The sequence below is a fragment of the Taudactylus pleione genome, unplaced genomic scaffold (genome assembly GCF_031769625.1).
Source record: "Taudactylus pleione unplaced genomic scaffold, aTauple2 ptg000015l, whole genome shotgun sequence".
Taxonomy (NCBI): domain Eukaryota; kingdom Metazoa; phylum Chordata; class Amphibia; order Anura; family Myobatrachidae; genus Taudactylus; species Taudactylus pleione.
Window position 1 is genome coordinate 7,198,989 of NW_028284417.1, and position 23,198 is coordinate 7,222,186.

A 23,198-nucleotide genomic window follows, 5' to 3' on the forward strand; every position below is an offset into this window, starting at 1 on the left:
CCGGCAGAGGTAAGCCCCGGCAATATCCCGGGTCCAGCCTGCGGTGGAAATGGGGTTCAAGCCGCTGTGGCACTGCTTGAAAGCCGTGTTCAGTATCTTGGGCTGGACCCTGGATATCGGTGGAAAAGCCGTATACAGTGGTGCTTGAAAGTTTGTGAACCCTTTTGCCACTCACAGATATGTGATATTGGATCATTTTCCTCAGTAAAAAAATGAGCAGGTCTAATTTTTTTGTCTCATTTGTTTGATTTAGTTCTCTTTTTAGGACTTGTGTGAAATCTGAGGTAGTTTAAGGCCAAATTTCAGCAAATATATAGAAAATTCTGCAGGGTTCACAAACTTTAAAGCACCACTGTAAGTTAACACAGTGCCGTAAACAAATATACAAAATAATAGTGACACTTGACATATCATAAATGTAAGTTGATATATTGTTGGAACAATACACAGCACTAAAACTGACAAACTAGGTTGGAAGCGGACATGAGACAAGAATTGAGTAAGTTATGCAAGTGGAGATGAATCACAGGGAAGGTAGAGTAGTTAGGCACTCAATGAGCATGTACCCAGCGATGGGTGAGCACACAAAAAGAAGAGACAAGGGGCACTGGAAGAAAGGATAATGCTAGGGATGTACATGGGAATGAAGGGCCCTGTTCAAGAGAGCTTACATGCTAAGAGGAGGTGAACAGTTGAAGGATGAACTGGGGAGAAGAGAAGGTCAGGGGGAGGAGAGAAGAGCGGAGATTTGGAGAAGGGATAGTAGTCTTTGATGAAAAAGTGTGTTTTGAGAGAATGTTTGAAGATGGCAAGACTGTCTTAAAGTCTTACTCGGCCAGTGATTGAGTTTCAGAGGAGAGGGTGGAGAGGGATAAATGGTGGAGGTGGTTGTGAGAGGAGGTAAATAGTAACCAGTAAAGGCAGCAATCAAAAGAAGAGCGATGAGGGTGCGAGAGGGATATGAGGTTGGAGATGTAGGAGTTGTCAGAATGATGTAGTGCTTTGTAAGTGAGGGTCATGAGTTTGAACTGAATTCTGAGAGGTGTGGGGAGCAAGTGAAGCAGGTTGCAGAAGGAAAGGTGAGCCAGATGGAGGTCAGGGAGAAGGAGGTTACAGTAGTCATGAGATGAGTGCATGAAAAGGGGTTTTAGTGGCATCAGTGGTGAGAAAGGACCTGATCTTACAGTGTTGCGGAGGTGAATTTGGCAAGAATAAATAAGCAGTGGCCTAGGACCCAATGATCATGTCGTATTGAAAATGCGGTATGTGGGATTTGGTCAGGAGATGGCATATAAAAACTACTATAGCTATGCAAGTTAGCCCCCCACATTGTTATTATATCATTTAATAAGGTACCTGGATTCCATTTCCCCTATACAGCAAGCCCCATCACTGCTATGTCCTCATTTACGCCAGCAATTTCTATTTTGCAAACGTTGATGATAATAATAATAAGTAAGATTCATGAAGTAAAGTAATATATTTAGACTTCCATTTTTGTCTTGTGTTATAGGAAGAAGGGCAGTAAGAAACTATAATTCAGAAGTGATGCAGAAGATGTCCCCTTGTTCATTCTGTAAAGATGAATGCAGCATGTGCCTAGATAACAACCATGCATTTCAACCATCATCTGCTAAACATCTTTCCTTAGTGTTAGTTTTATTAAATGTGGCAATGCTGTATTAAAAATACTGTACAACAATAGCACTGAATTTTTGTGTATGGAAAACAAGTTCATACAATGGCATCATACAGTATATGTGTGTCTGTATGACCTGAAGTACACAAAAGTTGTAAATGTTCTCATAGATACAGAGTTCATCAATGGTTTGGATAAGCAATATCATAACAATAATTTACTGCTTTCTACTAGAATTTTATTTCACATGTTTCCTAAAGCTTCATATAAACAGTCCTCTATAATCATTTATGGTAAAGAAAAATACAATTATTGCAGCACAATTCATTTTTCATTATTGGCAATAATCCGGCAGATAATCCCACAGTTACTGAGCTTTTTTTTTATTTTAAACAATTTATTTTAATTATTTAGCAAAAATACTGACTGATACACTTATATGTAATGGCAACTAAAATAAAAAAAAGTAAATATTATGAAAAGTTGCTTGGACACAGAGCAAATAAAAATAACAGAATTAATATTTTTACACTTACAAACCATGAAAACCATGAATGTAACAAAATGAATATTTGTTTATTAAGTTCATATTGCAGAATAAAACCTTTCTGCAACCATGTTTTCCATGTCAATGTCCTGCAGACAGCACAATGGCACAGCCCTGATTACTGAGGAACTTCAATAATATTCATGAGACATGATCAATAATGAGGTACTGGTTCATAGTGAATTAATACACTGCTTCCTTGTTAGTATTGGCTCAGGGCCTGATTCAGAGATGACACTATGTTGATGTTGGACGCAGTGGAGTGATTTTTTGCCAAAGCCGCACTGTTCATGCGCAGCAATGGAGTAACGACGGCGGTTGCAGAGAGTATTTCGTAAAGTGAGTTACAGGTAGTCAGTGTTTGGGGGAGGTAACGGACATGGTTAGAAAAACGCAGGCGTGTCGGGACCTCTATTAAGGCGTGCTCTAGTGAGCCCCTACAAATTCATTCACAGCTGGATTGGGAAATTTCTGAAAGCAGCCCTAATGGGGGCGAGTCTGTTGAGGTGACAGGGTCTTTGGAGGAGGGCAGGATACTCCCTCCGCATAGGGCCTGGAGGGGCTAGCCAATGAGAGGAGCAGGGTCTCATCAAAAATCATGGGGGACAAGAAACTCTTTTTTGGAGCCTTCCCCCACGTTCCCGCCACACTAGATACAGGCCAGTTGGCTCAAGTCTTTTCTTACCTATATGGTGATTTCTCTGCAATGGGGAACCTCTGAAGAATTTGAGCCTCACTATGTAGACAGTGTCATCAGCCGGTATTCACTATTCATGTGGGAGATTGCATTGTCTGGAAGATGCCTGTTTATTTAGAAATATAACTAATGTAATTTAACTGAGATTTAACCAGATCATACATAGTAACATAAGTTTTTGTCTAGGACAAATGTGAATTTCCCGGATAAAACAATTTTATAGTCTTAAACTTTTTGCTAATTTGGTACCGTTTGCAATGTTTCTTTTTTTGTTGTTGTTTTGAATTGGTGTCTTAATGAAGATTACTGTCTCACAGCCTTACACCTCCTCCTGTGCATCTCCAGAACTATTCCCTACTATGCCTCTCCAGCAATATCCCCCTCTCCAATTCATATGCTCCATGTGTCTTGGGCTAAAGTTCACCTTTGTCACTCCAGCCCCCCTGTGTTTTTTCAAGTCCAAGCCCTGTGTGTACTCTCCATGCCCCCTGCATCTCTCCAGCCCCCCGTGTTTTCATCTCCAGGTCCCCTTTTGTCACTCCAGGCCCATTTGTGTCTTTCCAGGTCCAATTGTGTTTTTCCAGGCCCTCCTGTGTCTCTCCAGGCCCCCCTAGTATCTTTCCAGGCCCCAGCGTCTCTCCAGGTCCCTTGTGTCTCTCCATCTCCAGGCCCCCTTGTTTCTCTCTAGGCCCCCTGTGTCTCTCCATCTCCATGCCACCCTGTCTCTCTAGTGTCTCCTCCAGACCCCCATGTGTCGCTTCATTTCTAGGCCCTCCTGTGTCTCTCCAGGGCCCCCTGCATGTCCGAAATTCCTCCTGTCTCTCCAGGCCCCACTGTATCTCTCCATCTCCAGGCCCTCTTGTGTCTCTCTAGGCCCCCTGCATCTCTTCATCTCAAGGCTCCCTGTGTCTCCAGGCCCCCAGCCTCATTTAATTTCAGGACCCCCTGCATCTCTCCAGGCCCCCTGCATCCCTCCATCTTTAGTACACCCTGTGTCTCTTCATCTGCAGATACATTTGTGTCTCTCCAGGCCCCCTGTGTCTCTCCATCTCCCCCAACCTGTGTTTCTTCAGGCTCCCCTGTATCTCCATCTCTAGGCCACCCTTTGTCTCTATGCACCACGTGTCTCTCCAGTTCCAGACCCCCCTGTGTCTCATCAAGCCTCCTGCATCTCTGCATCTTCCCCTCTTGTGTCTCTCCAGACCTCCTGCATCTACTCCATCTCCAGGCCACCCTGCCTCTATAAGCCGCTCTGTGTCTTTCCATCTCCCCCTACCTGTGTCTCTTCAGGCTCCCCGGTGTCTTTCCATCTCCAGGCCCCCCCTTTGTCTCTCTATTCCCACCGTGTCTCTCCAGTTCCAGACACCCCCTGTGTCTCTTCAAGCCTCCTACATCTCTGCATCTCCCCCTCTTGTCTTTCCAGGCCTCCTTGTGTCTCTCCAGGCCTTCTGCATCTCTCCAACTCCAGGCCACCATGTGTCTTTACAAGCTCCTCTGTGTCTTTCCATCCCCCCTCTGTTTCTCCAGGCCCCATGTATCTCGCCATCCAGGTCTCCCTGTGTCTCTCCATCTCCAGGCCCCCTGTTACTCTCCAGGCCCCCTAAATATCTCCATCTCAATTCCAGTCTGTGTCTATCCAAGCCCTCCTGTGTCTCTGTAGGGCCCCTGTGTCTCTCCAGACCCACTGTTTCTCTCCATTTCCAGACCCCCTGTGTCTCTCCAGACCCTATTGTCTCTCCAGGCTCCCCTGTGTGTCTCCAGACTCTCCTGTATTTCTCCAGGTTCTCTTGTGTCTTTATATGTCCAGACCACCTTGTGTCTCTCCAGGCCGCCTGTGTCTCTTCATCTCCAGGCCCCCTTGTGTCTCTCTAGGCCCCATGTATCTCTGGCTTCAGTCCCTCCTGTGTCTCTCCGGGCCCCCTGTGTCTCTTTGGCTCCAGTCCCATGTCTCCTTTGAGGCTCCTCTCCCATGCTCAGTGGCACAGTGTGGGCTGCACCTGATCTGGCCGCCGCTCTGAATAAAAATAGCTTTATTGTACCAGGCTGGGCCCTGGAGACGGAGTTGTGAGGTGTGACTTACAAGCTCCGAAAAGGCCCATGAGCCTAACTGCTGCACCTGGGCATGTGCAGCAGCCCTCCTGCAGCCATTTTTTACAGAATGCCCGATGGATTCTGAACTGTCAACTCCGAACGTGGTAGTTGCCAGTGTGTGCCGGCCTGGCAGAGCGGAGCATGCGATCAACCTAGGGGGAACTTTCCTGCTTTCCCAGTGGCCCAATCAGTTCCTGTATGGCACTAACTGGGAGATTCCTAGAAGCCGTGTACACCTTTTAAGCCACACAATTGTTGTGAATTCAGAATTCAGTGTGGGCGTTACTAGGCAGTGGGAAGCACCTCTTAAGTTACTCAATGCCGATGTTCATGGAGTAGGGAGATTTTTTGCTTCTGTGCGGGTGCAAATATACTTAAAATCTTAAATGGCGTATACATTACACAGTGTACATACAAAGGCGCTTCTGTGATTGAGATGCATTGATTGATATTGGGGTATGACAGGCATGTTGGTGCAGTGCTTGCATGTGCAGATACTCAATCGTTCACATTGGAATTAATACTCAGACAGAAACTGTGCACCTGCCATAGGGCTGGTTCAAGTTTCGATGGTGCGACGAAGGTGTAGTCTAAATAAGCATCAGGCTATATTACAGCACATACAGATGCTCAAAGTGGCCTTCTCATTCCTTGCACATTTATACACACATATGTTCATAAGGGAAGGGCTTTGTAGCGTATTTGCATAGAGTCACAGATGGGCGACTACCTAAAGACGCATCTGTGTCCATCTCTGAATCAGCCCCTTGTTGTGCATGTGTATGCAGGAATCTTTATGTCCAATGCTAAATTACCCGTGAGCTTAATAGTTCACAAACGCCAAAAGCCTATGTGAAAGCACACCAGTGGAGTATCAGAAAGAAGAAATTAGAAGTCCACTTAAAGCTAATGTATATGAGGTTTGCATTAACAGAGCACATTATTTTACATAGAATTTGATCAATATTAGCTGAAAGTACTGTTGAAGTTGATGCTGAAATTATTCAGAAGTGCTTGTTTTTTTCTCAATAAAATACTGTTTTTCTATTTCCTTGGTATGTGTGTTATTTGTTCTCTTATGGTTCTACTGATTTGATAATTACATGGCATGACAAGAGTTTTAAAATTCTGGATTCTGATTTCAGTTTTCCAAAGGCTCACTCTTTTTAAGGAAACACTAATTATTTTAGTTGAATTTTTTATGTATTTTATTACAGCAATTACGGAAATATTATTCTTGAATTGCTACACTTTGAGATATGAATTTTCAAAATTGCCATTTTGCTAAAATGCAGTTTTTACACGCTTTTATATATGGTTTGTAAACTGAGATTTGTAACCACACAGGAATGCAATGAAAATTAAGTCAAACCACCAGATCTGAATCTGCAGTCATGATTTTTATACATTCAAGTGTAACCCCCCCCTTTAACCTCTAAGGGGACACCAGGTTACTAACTCCCTTACTGTCTAATATTTACCCACCCTTAACCTCCCGCTAAGTGGTGTACATCCTTTTATCAGTTCAGTGCCTCCACCCAAGTATCAGTAGTCAGTCTGGGCCTACTTGGGAAAACCCTATTATGTATTGGTTTGGATAATGTGTAGAAAAAACTAAGCCCAAATATCTTCCTTGTCCATTACTGAAAATATAACAATGGTTATATTCTAATTAACATACGACAACCTGTAGGAAAATGTACCAGCTTCAATACCAACTGCTGATCCTAAAAGAAGACCCTGTCTTCTTTAAGGATCTCTTCCCCAAGAAGGACTGTTTTACAATTTTAATGTACTCTAAATAAACAATAAAAATGCATATGGAAAATAATGCTTTGTTGTATGCTTATAATTCTTTTTATAACAGGTATGGTACATTTACTTATAGTCTATATTTACAGTCCCTACTTATACAAGAAAACGAATAAAATACAGATAGTTTACCGTGCATGCAATACAAACAAAATTACCTATATCAGCAATTGCTCCGGGCTACTACAATGCTATACACTGCAGTGCAGTTAGTGCAATTATTTTTAATCTCAACTAGTTGTACAATCTCCATTAATCTCTTTTTTTTCATGTAGATGTTGCTTAGTTCCTGTTGTGATGCCATGGAGCTTTAGGCTGAAACTATAGCAATTGCCTAGATATACAGTATTTTATTACCTGAACTGTAAAATTGCAACTTTCTTGAAGACATGTTTATGAATAAGTGTGACATGGGGCAGATTTACCGCTACACAACCTAAGCGGCTGCCTAGGGCCCCCTTGAAACCTGGCCTTGGAGAGAACCTGACCCTTCTGAGCTGTGTTTTATACAGCACATACAAGCAGGCAGTATAGTAGTAGCAGCACAGGGGAGGAGGAAGGAGGAGGGGACGGACTTACAGGCCAGGGCAGGGTATATATATTTCTCAAATAGAGTGCTTAATTATAATATTTATTTCAAGATTTAATAATATCACATAGTAAAATACCAACATTAAAAAACATCAAATGTTAAAACATGCTCTTTACATAAAACAAACTCCCTTAATAGCGTTTTTAGGAATACAAGGAAATAATGTGTCAATATTGTATCAGTTCATCACATCACTTGCAGTTGCTAAAATTAGCGGTTATAAAAAATTAGGAATATTTCAATATAGGGCCGTATTCAATTAGACGCGAAAAGCCGAGATCCGCGAAAAAGTATTGGCGATTGCGTCTTTTCGCCTGTCGGAAACTTATCTCCGTATTCAATCCTACCCGCTTTTCGCGTACGCGAAAAGTCAATGCAATATAGTAGGCAAAAAAGATTCGGCTCTGAATAACAGGAGAAAAGAAGTGCAAAATTTTTATTTTGGGGTGCAAAGGTGGGGAAACCTCTCAGCACCCTTGGGACAGCCCTCCAAAGGACAACTCAAAAAATTCCAGGAAAAAACTTAAGAACACCCCAAAAAAGTACTTTCATTTTGGGGGCAATAAAGAACAAAGTGGGCAGACAACTTCAAAAACTAGCGAAATAAGGTTCTGGGGGTGCTCTAAGAAGGGGCCAAGTGTTTTTGGGATTGCAGGTGCTTTTATGAGGGCGGAATTTCACTTTTATTAAAACTGCACTTTAGAGACATTAAAAGATGCTAACACCCATTTTCAGGTACCCCAAATTTGCCAGGACTACTTATTTTCATTAAAAAAACTGCTTTATGCCATTCTTCACCACTTGTGCTAATTAGAGGCTAATGTACCAACTTAAGTATCCCAAACAGTTTTATTAGGACTAATCGGGCACTACTACATTGATCCCCCAAAGTTTTTGCATCTTTTTGGGTGGTTCAGGCTGATTTCTCCGATTCAGACAACACTTTCCGCCTGTTCTGACTTTGCATGCCGCCGTTTTTGCGTCTTTTGGAATTGAATACGGCAAATAGCGGGGACGAGCATGATAAGTTTCCGTGACCAAAAGACACAATGTAGGTGGAAAGTCAGGCAGGTGGAACTTTATCGCTGGTGCGAAACTAATTGAATACCACCCATTGTAGAAAAAAGGGGAATCCGTACTCCTGGTTTATGTCATGATAATGCGCTTGGTAAAGTAGCTCCTTGGGTAAATTTAACTTTGTATTTACATTGCCTGCACAGTCTCAGTTCTTATATTAGCGGCCAGCGCTTAGCTCTACCTCCCCCACCAAGCACCGCCGTTCTTTCACCAAGCTGTTTCCAGATGGTGGGAACAGCGCCAGGAAATAACCCCAGAGGGTGACACCCCTCTGAAAAAAACAGTAAGGAGAAACACATTAGGGCTCAGTACTTGGACACTCTCTGATTTATTTGGAAGCCTGCTATCCATACTTACCTGTGACATTGGCACGGTCCTCCCCCACTGCCTAATATTAAGGAACACCTCGCAGCTGTCAGTCCCCGTCGGGTTATTTCCTGGCGCTGTGTTATATACAGTCAGGTGCATAAATATTGGGACATTTACAGAATTTTCATATTTTGGCCTCTATTCACCACCACAATGGTTTGAAATGAAACAAACAAGATGTGCTTTAACTGCCGACTTTCAGATTTAATTTGAGGGTAATTACATCCAAATCAGGTGAACGGTGAAGGAATTACAACGATTTCTATATGTACCTCCCACATTTTAAGGGGCCAAAAGTAATTGGACAAACTAAATCCTAAATCTAACTTTCACTTTTTAATACTTTGTTGCAAATCCTTTGCAGGCAATTACAGCCTGAAGTCTGGAACGCATAGACATCACCAGACGCTGGGTTTCATCCCTGGTGATGCTCTGCCAGGCCTCTACTGCAAATGTCTTCAGTTCCTGCTTGTTCTTGGGGCATTTTCCCTTCAGTTTTGTCTTCATCAAGTGAAATGCATGCTCAATCGGATTCAGGTCAGGGGATTGACTTGGCCATTGCATAACATTCCACTTTTTAGCCTTAAAAAACTCTTTAGTTGCTTTTGCAGTATACTTCGGGTCATTGTCCATCTGCACTGTGAAGCACTGTCCAATGAGTTCTGAAGCATTTGACTGAATATGAGCATATAATATTGCCCAAAACACTTCAGAATTCACTCTGCTGCTTTTGTCAGCAGTCACATCATCAATAAATACAAGGGAACCAGTTCCATTGGCAGCCATACATGCCCACGCCATGACACTACCACCACCATGCTTCACTGATGAGGTGGTATGTTTTGGATCATGAGCAGTTCCTTTCCTTCTCCATACTCTTCTCTTCCCATCACTCTGGTACAAGTTGATCTTTGTCCAGAACTGTAATGGCTTTTTTAGATGTTGTTTGGCAAACTCTAATCTGGTCTTCCTGTTTTTGAGGCTCACCAATGGTTTACATCTTGTGGTGAACCCTCTATATTCACTCTTGTGAAGTTTTCTCTTGATTGTTGACTTTGACACATATACACCTACCTCCTGGAGAGTGTTCTTGATTTGGCCAACTGTTGTGAAGGGGTTTTTCTTCACCAGGGAAATAATTCTTCTGTCATCCACCACAGTTGTTTTCCGTGATCTTCCGGGTCTTTTGGTGTTGCTGAGCTCTCCGGTGCGTTCTTTCTTTTTAAGAATGTTCCAAACAGTTGATTTGGCCACACCTAATGTTTTTGCTATCTCTCTGATGGGTTTGTTTTGATTTTTCAGTCTAATGATGGCTTGCTTCACTGATAGTGACAGCTCTTTGGATCTCATATTGAGAGTCGACAGCAACTGATTCCAAATGCAAATGTCACACCTAGAATCAACTCCAGACCTTTTACCTGCTTAATTGATAATGAAATAACGAGGGAATAGCCCACACCTGTCAATGAAATAGCTTTTCAGTTGATAGTCCCATTACTTTTGGCCCCTTAAAAAGTGGGAGGCACATATAGAAACCGTTGTAATTCCTACACCGTTCACCTGATTTGGATGTAATTACCCTCAAATTAAATCTGAAAGTCTGCAGTTAAAGCACATCTTGTTTGTTTCATTTCAAAGCCATTGTGGTGGTGAATAGAGGCCAAAATATGAAAATTCTGTCAATGTCCCAATATTTATGCACCTGACTGTATAACATTTGTCAACCCATGTGCACATATTACCTCAGAATATGTATTTTTATTAATACTGCATTTACTTTAACCCTTAACCAGGGTTACACAAGTGTATTAAAAGTGTTTGTAATAATGCATGTCAGATTGCTTGAAAGAAGCCCAATATTTTAGACCTGGTTCTGATAGAAGAGAGAGCTCAAATTGCTTGCTGTTTTAGCTAACTAGGCCGGAAACGGGGCCATACACAGTTTTTAAAATTAGTTTTGCAATTTGTTTAAAAAATGATCACCTCCCTTGCATAGTCAGGTGTAGTGTGATGCATTTATGGCACAAAGGGAACTTGTGATGTGTTTTTAATTTACTAAGGGGTATATTTATCAGCGATGGTTGGTGGGCAGCAGTAATTATCATTCCATATCACTGCATATTGCTGTGGTACATATTGTAGTGCCAAGTACCAATGCTGCTATGCCCCAGAGAAAATCCCTCTTTTCTGTGATGATTATTCACTTTCTTGAAAATAATAACTTAGGCGCATGTGCATGGCGACATAACCTAGAGATGGACCCAACAAAGCTTTTCCAGCAATGTTAGACCCCATGTAAAAGGTAAAAAACACTATCCTGAGATGGTGTTACAGTACTTTGTGTAATTTTGCTATCTGAGAAATCTCTGACTCTTTGCTAAAATAACACAATCCAGAGTATATGCCTGTACTTTTTTAGGTCCTTCATAATCTTTTTTTTTTTTTTGTTCAAGAAAAATTTTGAAAGGGGAACAGACTTTATACAAGGGACCTATAAAGGTCAACAGGATCAACACATAAGCATGCAACATAAGCAAATATATACCATGCAAATTGGAAAATATTGAATAAATTCTTTTGATTACGAAGTAGAGTAAAAAATGTACCCAAGTTAACAGATAATGCTATATAGAAAAGACTAAAATGAATGTATACTCATCCTTGTTTAACAATTTACAACAAAAAAGTAAGGTTGCAAAGAGTAAGAATAAGAAATTAATAAGAGTTGCAGATTGAACATCCACAGAATGGGAAATGAAAGGGAGGAGAGAGAGGGGAAAAGGATAGGGATACGACCCAGCTGGACCCATTAAAGTTTCTGCCTAACATCAGACCTACAGTACAGCAAGTGTGGAGGAACAGAAGTCAATGAGTAAATATGTCTTAAGAGTATCAGAAGAGCACCAGAGGGGTATTAAACTGAGATGTCCATGGCTCCCAACCAGGGTTGCTTCAGGCTGCAAATCAGGGTTATCAAATAATGGAATTAACAGGCTCGGGTGGGGAACTAGTTCCCAGATTGCTAATGCATGTGCAATAACTGAGTGGTGTGCAGAAGATTTTAGTTATGTTAGTCGAGGAAGCCACAGCAAGAAGGAGGCCGACTACTCATATAAGCCCTGCCTCAATTTTCGCCCACATTCTCTATCGTTTCGGTCTGTTCCATAAGACACATTGAGAAAGTCTGGCTGACAGGTAATAGAACTTCAAATGATGTACACAGACCAAACACCACCCCAGCCCAGGTTTTAAATAAATATAGAATCTGCGGCAGGAGGTTAATCTTGACGGAGTTGATCCAGCCAATCCAAAGAATAGAGCAGCCACTGAAGTTTTCAATTTCGGTCTCAATTTGTGGTAAAGCCTTGAGAGACTGTATTTCGCTTGAAATAGCTGGTTTTCGTGATATTGACTACAAAGTACTAAATATAATGTCAATGCCAATGAAAGAGATAAATTTATCCTAGCACATGGGTGGGCAATAAGCTGCCCTCCAGCTACTGTGGGACTATATATCCCAGCATACCCTGCCACAAATTTGCTATCAGGGCATGCAAAACTATGGCAGGGTCATAGTTGGGATGTATAATTTAACAGCAGTTGAAGGGTTGTTTATTTCTCATCCCTGTTCTAGCATGTACAGTACTTGAGTTCCCCAGACATATAGAAGTCTATGATCTCTGTTTTGTATGTGTTGATCTTTTAGCCAGAGTGGCTGCCATATTCTTCAATTTCTGTGAGTAGGTGAGAAAGTTAGTCAGCAGAGTCATTTGCAGTCAAGAGGTTATCATCTGCACACAACACAATCTCATATTCTTAACTGCCTAGTTTTATACCTTTTAATTTGATTACCCTGAATCCTCACCACCAAGGGTTTTATTAGTAGTGCAAAAATTAACGGGGATAGGAGGCAGCTCTGCAGTGTGCTGTTTGTGATAGAAAGAGGTGATGATGTGACCTCATTGGCCAATACCAATTCTCTTGGATTGTTATATGGGTCCACAACACCATTATAGAATGCTTTTTCAGCATCTAAACCCAGAACCATAGCTGGTAGCTTTTGGTTGTGTATAGAATTAATGTGGTCGATTGTCCTCTGTGTTGTCTAGTCCTTGTCAACCAGGGATGAAGCCAACTTCATCCAGATTGTCAGTAGAAGTGAACCTAGTTTATTTAACAATAACTAGTCATTAAAAATTGATATCTACCTTTAATAGGGATATGGATCTATAATTAGTGCATAGCGGTGAGTCGAGCCCTGACTTTGGTCTTAATAGTATGTCATCCAATGTGATCAATGGATCGAAAGGAAACCATCAAAAAAGTGTCTAAAAATTATGCTAATTTTATATAAATTATCGGGCCCAGGGCCTCTACAGATTTAAGTTCTTTGATAGCTTTCATGATCTCATCTTCTGTGAAATCTGCATTCAGTGCTAATATCTGTTGGACAGTGAGCTTTGGAAGACGTTTATCAATTATAATAGTATGAGTCAGAGGGCTCTATCTGGGGAGTATAACATTATTTATAATAATCATAGAACTCTATCATATCTTCCGGGTCATACTGTAGATAATAATTCCAGATTTACAGTACTTGTGTCTATTGATCTTTCCTATTGCTCTCTGAGCTTGCTTGCCGGAACAGAGTCTGTTTTATCTACCTTATCACAGTAATTTAAAAAATATTTGTAGATCTGCATGATAGTATAGTGTTTAGCTGACCTAGCTACACACTATACTATCATATGATAGTACAGGATGAGTCTCCCATTTCCAAATATTCCGAAATAAGGAATATTTTCAGCATGACTGAGATAGTGAAAACTTTGATTTTTGATAGTTCAATGCACACAAACTTTGTTTAAGGCACAAAATTATTAATACTAAAGTATAAAATTACCTATAGGCTGTGTGTATAAGGTGTATATGACACATAAATGAATTTCATGTATGTACACACACTTTGTTTGAGGCACAAAATTACTGAAAATATTGTATAAAATTATCTTCAGGCTGTTTGTATAAGGTGTATATAAATCATAAATTTATTCTGTGTTTAGATTTGGACCCTATACCTAAGACATTTCAATATGGCATGCAATTATTCCAAAATACGGAATATTCCGATATCCAAAATACCCCTGGTCCCAAGCATTTTGGATATGGGAGACTCAACCTGTATAGTACTATCCGAGCAAGCAGGTAGACAACACTCAGAGGACAATCGACCACATTAATTCTAGGTTAGCATCCGAGCTAGGCTGCTAACCTTGTGTATGCAAGGTTAGCAGCCTAGTTATTTTGTCTTCAAAAGAAGTAATTTTTTGTCATGCTTATTTCCTGGCAGCTACTGCTTCCCATATCATACCAGGTGATACTATACTTCCTCTGAAGAATTGAAATTAAAAATATTGTAACATAGCAGATTTGGTGGTATATTTACTAAGCATCAGTTTTGGGGTTTTCAGCAGATTCCTGGCAGGTTTGCATTCCACTTATTTACTATCCAACAGGAATTTGCTGAAAATAAAGACTTTAGATGCAATAGACCATCTGACGGTGGCGTCACTAGGGCGGGGCAAACAGGGCCCAGCAGAGGTGAGCGCCACCGGCCAGGGCAGCATATCTGGAAATTGCCGTTATATAAGAAACATCCCTCGGAAATGTAGCTTCCTGCTCTATGAATCCCGCAAACTCCTCTCTGCATCTGATCGCATCTCCTCCCCTTCAGTCATATTCACATTTCAAAATACAGTCATTGTTGGGACTCTAACCTGTCACTTCATGCAGGCAGCTTACCAATGGTGCCATCTGCTATTACGAGGGAAGACTGTGAATTCTAACTATATGAAGCTACTTCACATTCGTATTAATCTAAAATATAGTCATACCTAGGATTCAAACTTAGCACCCCATGCATTGCAGTCAGTCACCTTGCCAATGGAGCCATCTGCTACTACAGTGAAAGCCTGTGAATTCTAACTATATCAAGCTACTTCACATCCTCCTTAATTTAAAATACAGTCAAATCTGGGAAACAAACTGGAATGGAAATGTTCCCAGAGTGACTAGAAAAGGTGGCATGTCATGTTGACACATCCCCAGTTTTCAGTGGCCACACCCCTTGTTGCATGTGGCACACTTTTGGGAGGGGCGCCATTTTTCATCTTGGCCCTGGGTGCCAAAGACCCTAGTTACGCCTCTTCCATCTGACCACCAATCGATGTTTAGCTCATTAGAAGTATACAAATCCCAGATATATGAAGCATAGAGTGTCAAAACCGATGGTAACTGCACAAAATCCGATGGAAAAAAATTCAAAACAATAGACTAGCAACTGAGAGGCATGTTTGTATGTCAAAAGATTCTATTTGTAAAAGCTTCATCATGATGCCTATAAAAGGGGACAGTAGCAGGTGCAACGGAATCAGTATGATTTACTGCCGGCCGACAGCGGAAGCCCAGCAGGGGTGAAAATCCTGACTTGTAACTTAGGTAAGTATCGCTAACCTAACCCCCCCCCTAACCCTAACCCTCCCTTAGGGGTGCATTCCCCTAACCTTCCCCCCCAAGTGCCTAACCCTAACCCGCCTCTAAGTGCCTAAACCTAACCCCCTCTTTCCCGCAGCCTAAACCTAAGTCTCCTGTGGGGGGTGCCTAACCCTATAGAACATTGTGTTATGTATGTTTCCTGAGGAACGGGACTAGATCCCCGAAATGTTGAATAAGGACACCCCAGCAAGGGGGTTTATACACCACTGATTGATCAGCCTCCGAGTGACGTCTGTTTGCCCGATTTATATATATATATATTAGGGGTGTGCACCGGCCACTTTTCGTGTTTTGTGTTTTGGTTTTGGATCTGGATCTTTCTTCGTGTTTTGGATCTGGATTGGTTTTGCCAAAACCACCCTTCCGTGTTTTGGGTTCTGGGTTTTGTGTTTTGGATCTGTATTTTTTTTTAAAAAAGCATAAAAACAGCTAAAATCACAGAATTTGTTGGTTTCTCTGCTCCTATGCTATTATTAACCTCAATAACCTTAATTTCCACTCATTTCCAGTCTATTCTGAACACCTCACACCTCACAATAGTGTTTTCATGTCCAAAAGGTTGCACCGAGGTAGCTGGATGACTATGCTAAGCGACACGAGTGGGCGGCACAAACACGTGACCCATCTAGGAGTGACACTGCAGTGGCAGACAGGATGGCAGTTAGAAAAACTAGGCCCCAAACTGTACATAATGCAAAGAAAAAAAAGAAGTGCAAGATGGAATTGTCCTTGGGCCCTCCCACCCACCCTTATGTTGTATAAACAGGACATGCACACTTTAACAAATCAATCATTTCAGCGCCAGGGTCTGCCACACAACTGTGGCTGAAATGATTGGTTCGTTTGGGCCCCCACAAAACAAGCTGGCAATTAATGTGTCCCTGCACAAACTGGCTCTACGGAGGCAAGATGTCATCCTCATCCTCCTCATCCACCGATTCCTCACCCTCTTCAGTGTGTACATCCTCATCCTCACAGAGTATTAATTCGTCCCTGCTGGAACCACAGGTCGTTCTGTACGTTCTGGAGGCTGGTCTCCCTGGAAGAGTTGATAATTCATTTTATGAACATCATCTTCTCCACATTTTGTGGAAGCAACCTCCTACGCCTTTCGCTGACAAGGTTCCCGGCTGCACTAAACACTCTATCGGAGTACACACTGGAGGGGGGGCAACTCAGGTAAAATAGAGCCAGTTTGTACAGGGACCTCCAAATTGCTTCTTTTTCCTGCCAGTACAGGTACGGACTGTCTGACATGCCTACTTGGATGCTGTCACCGATGTAATCCTTTAACAGACAGACGCACGCTTGTCGCTGCTGCTTTGAGGATTCAAGTGCGGCTACAGCCCACACAATTCACAAAGACAGAAAAAAAAAAAGAATATTTTTATTGTTTGTGGAGCACACTTTGAGGGTTACACCACCCTTTAACAGACAGACGCACGCTTGTCGCTGCTGCTTTGAGGATGCAGGTGCGGCTACAGCCCACACAATTCACAAAGACAGAAAAAAGAAGAAGAATATTTTAATTGTTTGTGTAGAACACTTTGAGGTGTCACCACCCTTTAACAGACAGACGCACGCTTGTCGCTGCTGCTTTAAGGATGCAGGTGCGGCTACAGCCCACACATTTCACAAAGACCGAAAAAAAAAAGAACAATATTTTAATTGTTTGTGTAGAACACTTTGAGGTGTCATCACCCTTTAACAGACAGACGCACGCTTGTCGCTGCTGCTTTAAGGATGCAGGTGCGGCTACAGCCCACACAATTCACATAGACAGAAAAAAAAAGAACAATATTTTAATTGTTTCTGTAGCACACTTTGAGGGTGTCACCACCCTTTAACAGACAGACGCACGCTTGTCGCTGCTGCTTTGAGGATGCAAGTGTGGCTACATCGCACACAAGTCACAAACACATTAAAAAAATAGTTTTTTATTTTTTGGAACACTTTGAGAGTTACACCACCCTTTAACAGACAGACGCACGCTTGTCGCTGCTGCTTTAAGGATGCAGGTACGGCTACAGCCCACACATTTCACAAAGACCGAAAAAAAAAGAACAATATTTTAATTGTTTGTGTAGAACACTTTGAGGGTGTCACCACCCTTTAACAGACAGACGCACGCTTGTCGCTGCTGCTTTAAGGATGCAGGTGCGGCTACAGCCCACACATTTCACAAAGACCAAAAAAAAAAGAACAATATTTTAATTGTTTGTGTAGCACACTTTGAGGGTGTCACCACCCTTTAACAGACAGACGCACGCTTGTCGCTGCTGCTTTAAGGATGCAGGTGCGGCTACAGCCCACACAATTCACAAAGACAGAAAAAAGAACAATATTTTAATTGTTTGTGTAGCACACTTTGAGGGTGTCACCACCCTTTAACAGACAGACGCACGCTTGTCGCTGCTGCTTTAAGGATGCAGGTGCGGCTACAGCCCACACAATTCACAAGGACAGAAAAAAGAACAATATTTTAATTGTTTGTGTAGCACACTTTGAGGGTGTCACCACCCTTTAACAGACAGACGCACGCTTGTCGCTGCTGCTTTAAGGATGCAGGTGTGGCTACAGCCCACACATTTCACAAAGACCAAAAAAAAAAGAACAATATTTTAATTGTTTGTGTAGCACACTTTGAGGGTGTCACCACCCTTTAACAGACAGACGCACGCTTGTCGCTGCTACTTTGAGGATGCAAGTGTGGCTACATCGCACACAAGTCACAAACACATTAAAAAAATAGTTTTTTATTTTTTGGAACACTTTGAGAGTTACACCACCCTTTAACAGACAGACGCACGCTTGTCGCTGCTGCTTTAAGGATGCAGGTGAGGCTACAGCCCACACATTTCACAAAGACCGAAAAAAAAAGAACAATATTTTAATTGTTTGTGTAGAACACTTTGAGGGTGTCACCACCCTTTAACAGACAGACGCACGCTTGTCGCTGCTGCTTTGAGGATGCAGGTGGAATCTAGACGGGATTTGGAACCGAGGACACACTACCTCCATCAATTGTCTAAATCCCACTGCACTAATGTCGGATACCGGACGCACGTCTAACACCAACATAGCAGTCAAGGCCTCAGTTATACGTTTTGCTTCAGGATGACTGCTGTCGTACTTCATCCTCATCGCTAGGGACTGTTGGAGGGTCAATTGTTTAGTAAAAGTAGTGATGTTCCTACTTCCTCTCTGGGATGATGAACAACTCCCAGCAGCAGCAACAGCACTAGGAGGAAGAGGTTCTTGATCTTTCCCTATTTTATTTTTATCGGAGAAAGTTTGGTCCTCCATTTATGTTATATTGATATATATACGTGCGGCTAAAGCGCACACAAACACAGAAAATATTATTTTATTTTTGCTGGAGAGTAGTGCACTTTGTGGGTTACACCACCCTTTAAGAAATGAGCCAGCCGGCTCTTTACTTATGGGACACAGGCGCACGCTTGGCGCTGCTCCTTTGTTGATGCACGTGCAGCCACAGTGCACACAATTCACAAACACAGAAAATAATTTTTTTTTTGGTTTGGACTGGAGTGTACTTTCGGGGGTTACAGCACCCTTAACGGTCAAGCCAGCCGGCCCTTTACTTATGACACAGGCGCACGCTTGGCACTACTTTGTTGATGCACGTACGGCTACTGCGCACACAATTCACAAACACAGAAAATAATTTTTTTTTTGGTTTGGACTGGAGTGTACTTTCGGGGGTTACAGCACCCTTAACGGTCAAGCCAGCCGGCCCTTTACTTATGACACAGGCGCACGCTTGGCACTACTTTGTTGATGCACGTGCGGCTACTGCGCACACAATTCACAAACACAGAAAATAATTTTTTTTTTGGTTTGGACTGGAGTGTACTTTCGGGGGTTACAGCACCCTTAACGGTCAAGCCAGCCGGCCCTTTACTTATGACACAGGCGCACGCTTGGCACTACTTTGTTGATGCACGTGCGGCTACTGCGCACACAATTCACAAACACAGAAAATAATTTTTTTTTAGGTTTGGACTGGAGTGTACTTTCGGGGGTTACAGCACCCTTAACGGTCAAGCCAGCCGGCCCTTTACTTATGACACAGGCGCACGCTTGGCACTACTTTGTTGATGCACGTGCGGCTACTGCGCACACAATTCACAAACACAGAAAATAATATTTTTTTTGGTTTGGACTGGAGTGTACTTTCGGGGGTTACAGCACCCTTAACGGTCAAGCCAGCCGGCCCTTTACTTATGGCACAGGCGCACGCTTGGCACTACTTTGTTGATGCACGTGCGGCTACTGCGCACACAATTCACAAACACAGAAAATAATTTTTTTTTTGGTTTGGACTGGAGTGTACTTTCGGGGGTTACAGCACCCTTAACGGTCAAGCCAGCCGGCCCTTTACTTATGACACAGGCGCACGCTTGGCACTACTTTGTTGATGCACGTGCGGCTACTGCGCACACAATTCACAAACACAGAAAATAATTTTTTTTTTGGCTTGGACTGGAGTGTACTTTCGGGGGTTACAGCACCCTTAACGGTCAAGCCAGCCGGCCCTTTACTTATGACACAGGCGCACGCTTGGCACTACTTTGTTGATGCACGTGCGGCTACTGCGCACACAATTCACAAACACAGAAAATAATTTTTTTTTGGTTTGGACTGGAGTGTACTTTCGGGGGTTACAGCACCCTTTAACGGTCAAGCCAGCCGGCCCTTTACTTATGACACAGGCGCACGCTTGGCACTACTTTGTTGATGCACGTGCGGCTACTGCGCACACAATTCACAAACACAGAAAATAATTTTTTTTTAGGTTTGGACTGGAGTGTACTTTCGGGGGTTACAGCACCCTTAACGGTCAAGCCAGCCGGCCCTTTACTTATGACACAGGCGCACGCTTGGCACTACTTTGTTGATGCACGTGCGGCTACTGCGCACACAATTCACAAACACAGAAAATAATTTTTTTTTAGGTTTGGACTGGAGTGTACTTTCGGGGGTTACAGCACCCTTAACGGTCAAGCCAGCCGGCCCTTTACTTATGACACAGGCGCACGCTTGGCACTACTTTGTTGATGCACGTGCGGCTACTGCGCACACAATTCACAAACACAGAAAATAATTTTTTTTTTGGTTTGGACTGGAGTGTACTTTCGGGGGTTACAGCACCCTTAACGATCAAGCCAGCCGGCCCTTTACTTATGACACAGGCGCACGCTTGGCACTACTTTGTTGATGCACGTGCGGCTACTGCGCACACAATTCACAAACACAGAAAATAATTTTTTTTTGGTTTGGACTGGAGTGTACTTTCGGGGGTTACAGCACCCTTTAACGGTCAAGCCAGCCGGCCCTTTACTTATGACACAGGCGCACGCTTGGCACTACTTTGTTGATGCACGTGCGGCTACTGCGCACACAATTCACAAACACAGAAAATAATTTTTTTTTAGGTTTGGACTGGAGTGTACTTTCGGGGGTTACAGCACCCTTAACGGTCAAGCCAGCCGGCCCTTTACTTATGACACAGGCGCACGCTTGGCACTACTTTGTTGATGCACGTGCGGCTACTGCGCACACAATTCACAAACACAGAAAATAATTTTTTTTTTGGTTTGGACTGGAGTGTACTTTCGGGGGTTACAGCACCCTTAACGGTCAAGCCAGCCGGCCCTTTACTTATGACACAGGCGCACGCTTGGCACTACTTTGTTGATGCACGTGCGGTTACTGCGCACACAATTCACAAACACAGAAAATAATTTTTTTTTTGGTTTGGACTGGAGTGTACTTTCGGGGGTTACAGCACCCTTAACGGTCAAGCCAGCCGGCCCTTTACTTATGACACAGGCGCACGCTTGGCACTACTTTGTTGATGCACGTGCGGCTACTGCGCACACAATTCACAAACACAGAAAATAATTTTTTTTTTGGTTTGGACTGGAGTGTACTTTCGGGGGTTACAGCACCCTTAACGGTCAAGCCAGCCGGCCCTTTACTTATGACACAGGCGCACGCTTGGCACTACTTTGTTGATGCACGTGCGGCTACTGCGCACACAATTCACAAACACAGAAAATAATTTTTTTTTTGGTTTGGACTGGAGTGTACTTTCGGGGGTTACAGCACCCTTAACGGTCAAGCCAGCCGGCCCTTTACTTAGGACACAGGCGCACGCTTGGCACTACTTTGTTGATGCACGTGCGGCTACTGCGCACACAATTCACAAACACAGAAAATATATTATTTTTTTAGCACTTGGGGGGAGCACCCCTGATGGACAGAGCACCCCCTGGACAACACTACAGCACTCCTTTAGGACTGGGACACTGCACAGGACTTTGGAGTGGACACAGCCCCTATGGAGAACTGACTGCACAACACAGTCCAGCCAGCCCCTATGGACTTTGAAGTAGTGGACACAGCCCCTATTAACAACAGCAGCACAGCACAACACAGCCAGCCCCTATGGACTTTGAAGTAGTGGACAACAGCAGCACTACACTACACAGCCCTAACTCCCACCCTCCCTCTTCACTGTCCACAGCCGAGTGAGAAAATGGCGCCGACGTGTGTACCTTATATAGGATCCAAAACCCGCGAGACTCGGAAGGCGGGAAGATGACGTTTTGCCTCGATTTCAGATCCGAGTCAGGCGGGAAAAGTCGAGCCTGACTCGGATCGGACTCGGATCGGGGGGGCTCGGGGGGGTTCGGATTTCAGAAATCCGAACCCGCTCACCCCTAATATATATACTAGGTGCCTGCTTTTGATCCGGGGATATTACACATGGGCAATAATGACTTTACCTGAATAAGAGATGCGCTTTATATATACAGACTTCTCTTTGTTTTTTGTTGGTATGGTATGTACATACTAAAATATGTGATTTCATTGTATTTTACAAGGAATTTTTTTAACAAATGTGGATTCACATATATTGTTTTTCATTTTAAATGGTATAAATGAAATATAGTTTTAATAATAATAATAATTTTAAAATTATAAAGCATGCCCCATGCCATAGTCCTCTAGGTGCGTAAAATGTATTATAAAATAACTCTGCGAACCAGGGAGCAGGGGGGAGTGGGGAGGGAGGGCGGTCAGCTGCATATAGTTATCATCTCCCAGAGGCCATGTGCTGCAGCAATAGGCTGCACTGCTGTATGGTCTCTACCTGCCTTCTGATGGCCCATAATCATCACTCACAGCCTTGCAGGACCTACCTGACTGCCTTTAGGTGGGACCATATGAACTGAAGGTAAGTCCAACACAAAAGTAAACGGGATTAAAATATATTTTCCCTAGACATGTAGAAGAAAAAAAAACACATTTCCTATGCCTAACTGAAAATTTGAACATCCCAGTAACTGCTGTACAATAAAAAGATAATAGTACAAATGGGAGCTCAATCTCCCAAAAATGGGGGATCTGGCTAAAGTACGTATGTGTGTCTGGGAGCTGCTGGAAGGTGAGAAGGTTCCAGCCTACAAAGTTCATTTATTGAGAAATTGAAGTCTATACCTGTATTGTTGTCCCTAACGTGTGTCATGTATGTTATATGTATCTGCTGCCTTTATGTTTATAAGGACAAGTCCAATAGAGTCACCCATTAATGTCAAGTGTAGAATTTTATTATCATTTCTGCTTATCCTCTGTTTAGCTTAATACGATCATATCTGAATGATATTTATTACTAATTTTACATGCATCTTTCTTCCCTTGTTACCATTATGATTGTTTAGTATTTCTTTCCATTAGTGTCTGTTTGATACATTGACAATGTGTGTTTAGTATTATTATTATTGTATTA

General features: G+C 42.7%; 1 protein-coding gene across 1 annotated transcript in view; it reads left to right on the top strand.

Moving 5' to 3' along the window:
* The window catches only part of LOC148542096 (CD109 antigen-like), a 333,340-nt gene extending 327,319 nt beyond the window's left edge, over window positions 1–6,021 (top strand). The window contains exon 34 of the mRNA XM_088470525.1: window positions 1,514–6,021. Within this exon, the coding sequence (XP_088326651.1) occupies window positions 1,514–1,686 (173 nt within the window). The 3' untranslated portion in view covers window positions 1,687–6,021. The remainder of the gene's footprint in view (window positions 1–1,513) is intronic.
* The last annotated feature ends 17,177 nt before the right edge of the window (window positions 6,022–23,198 follow it).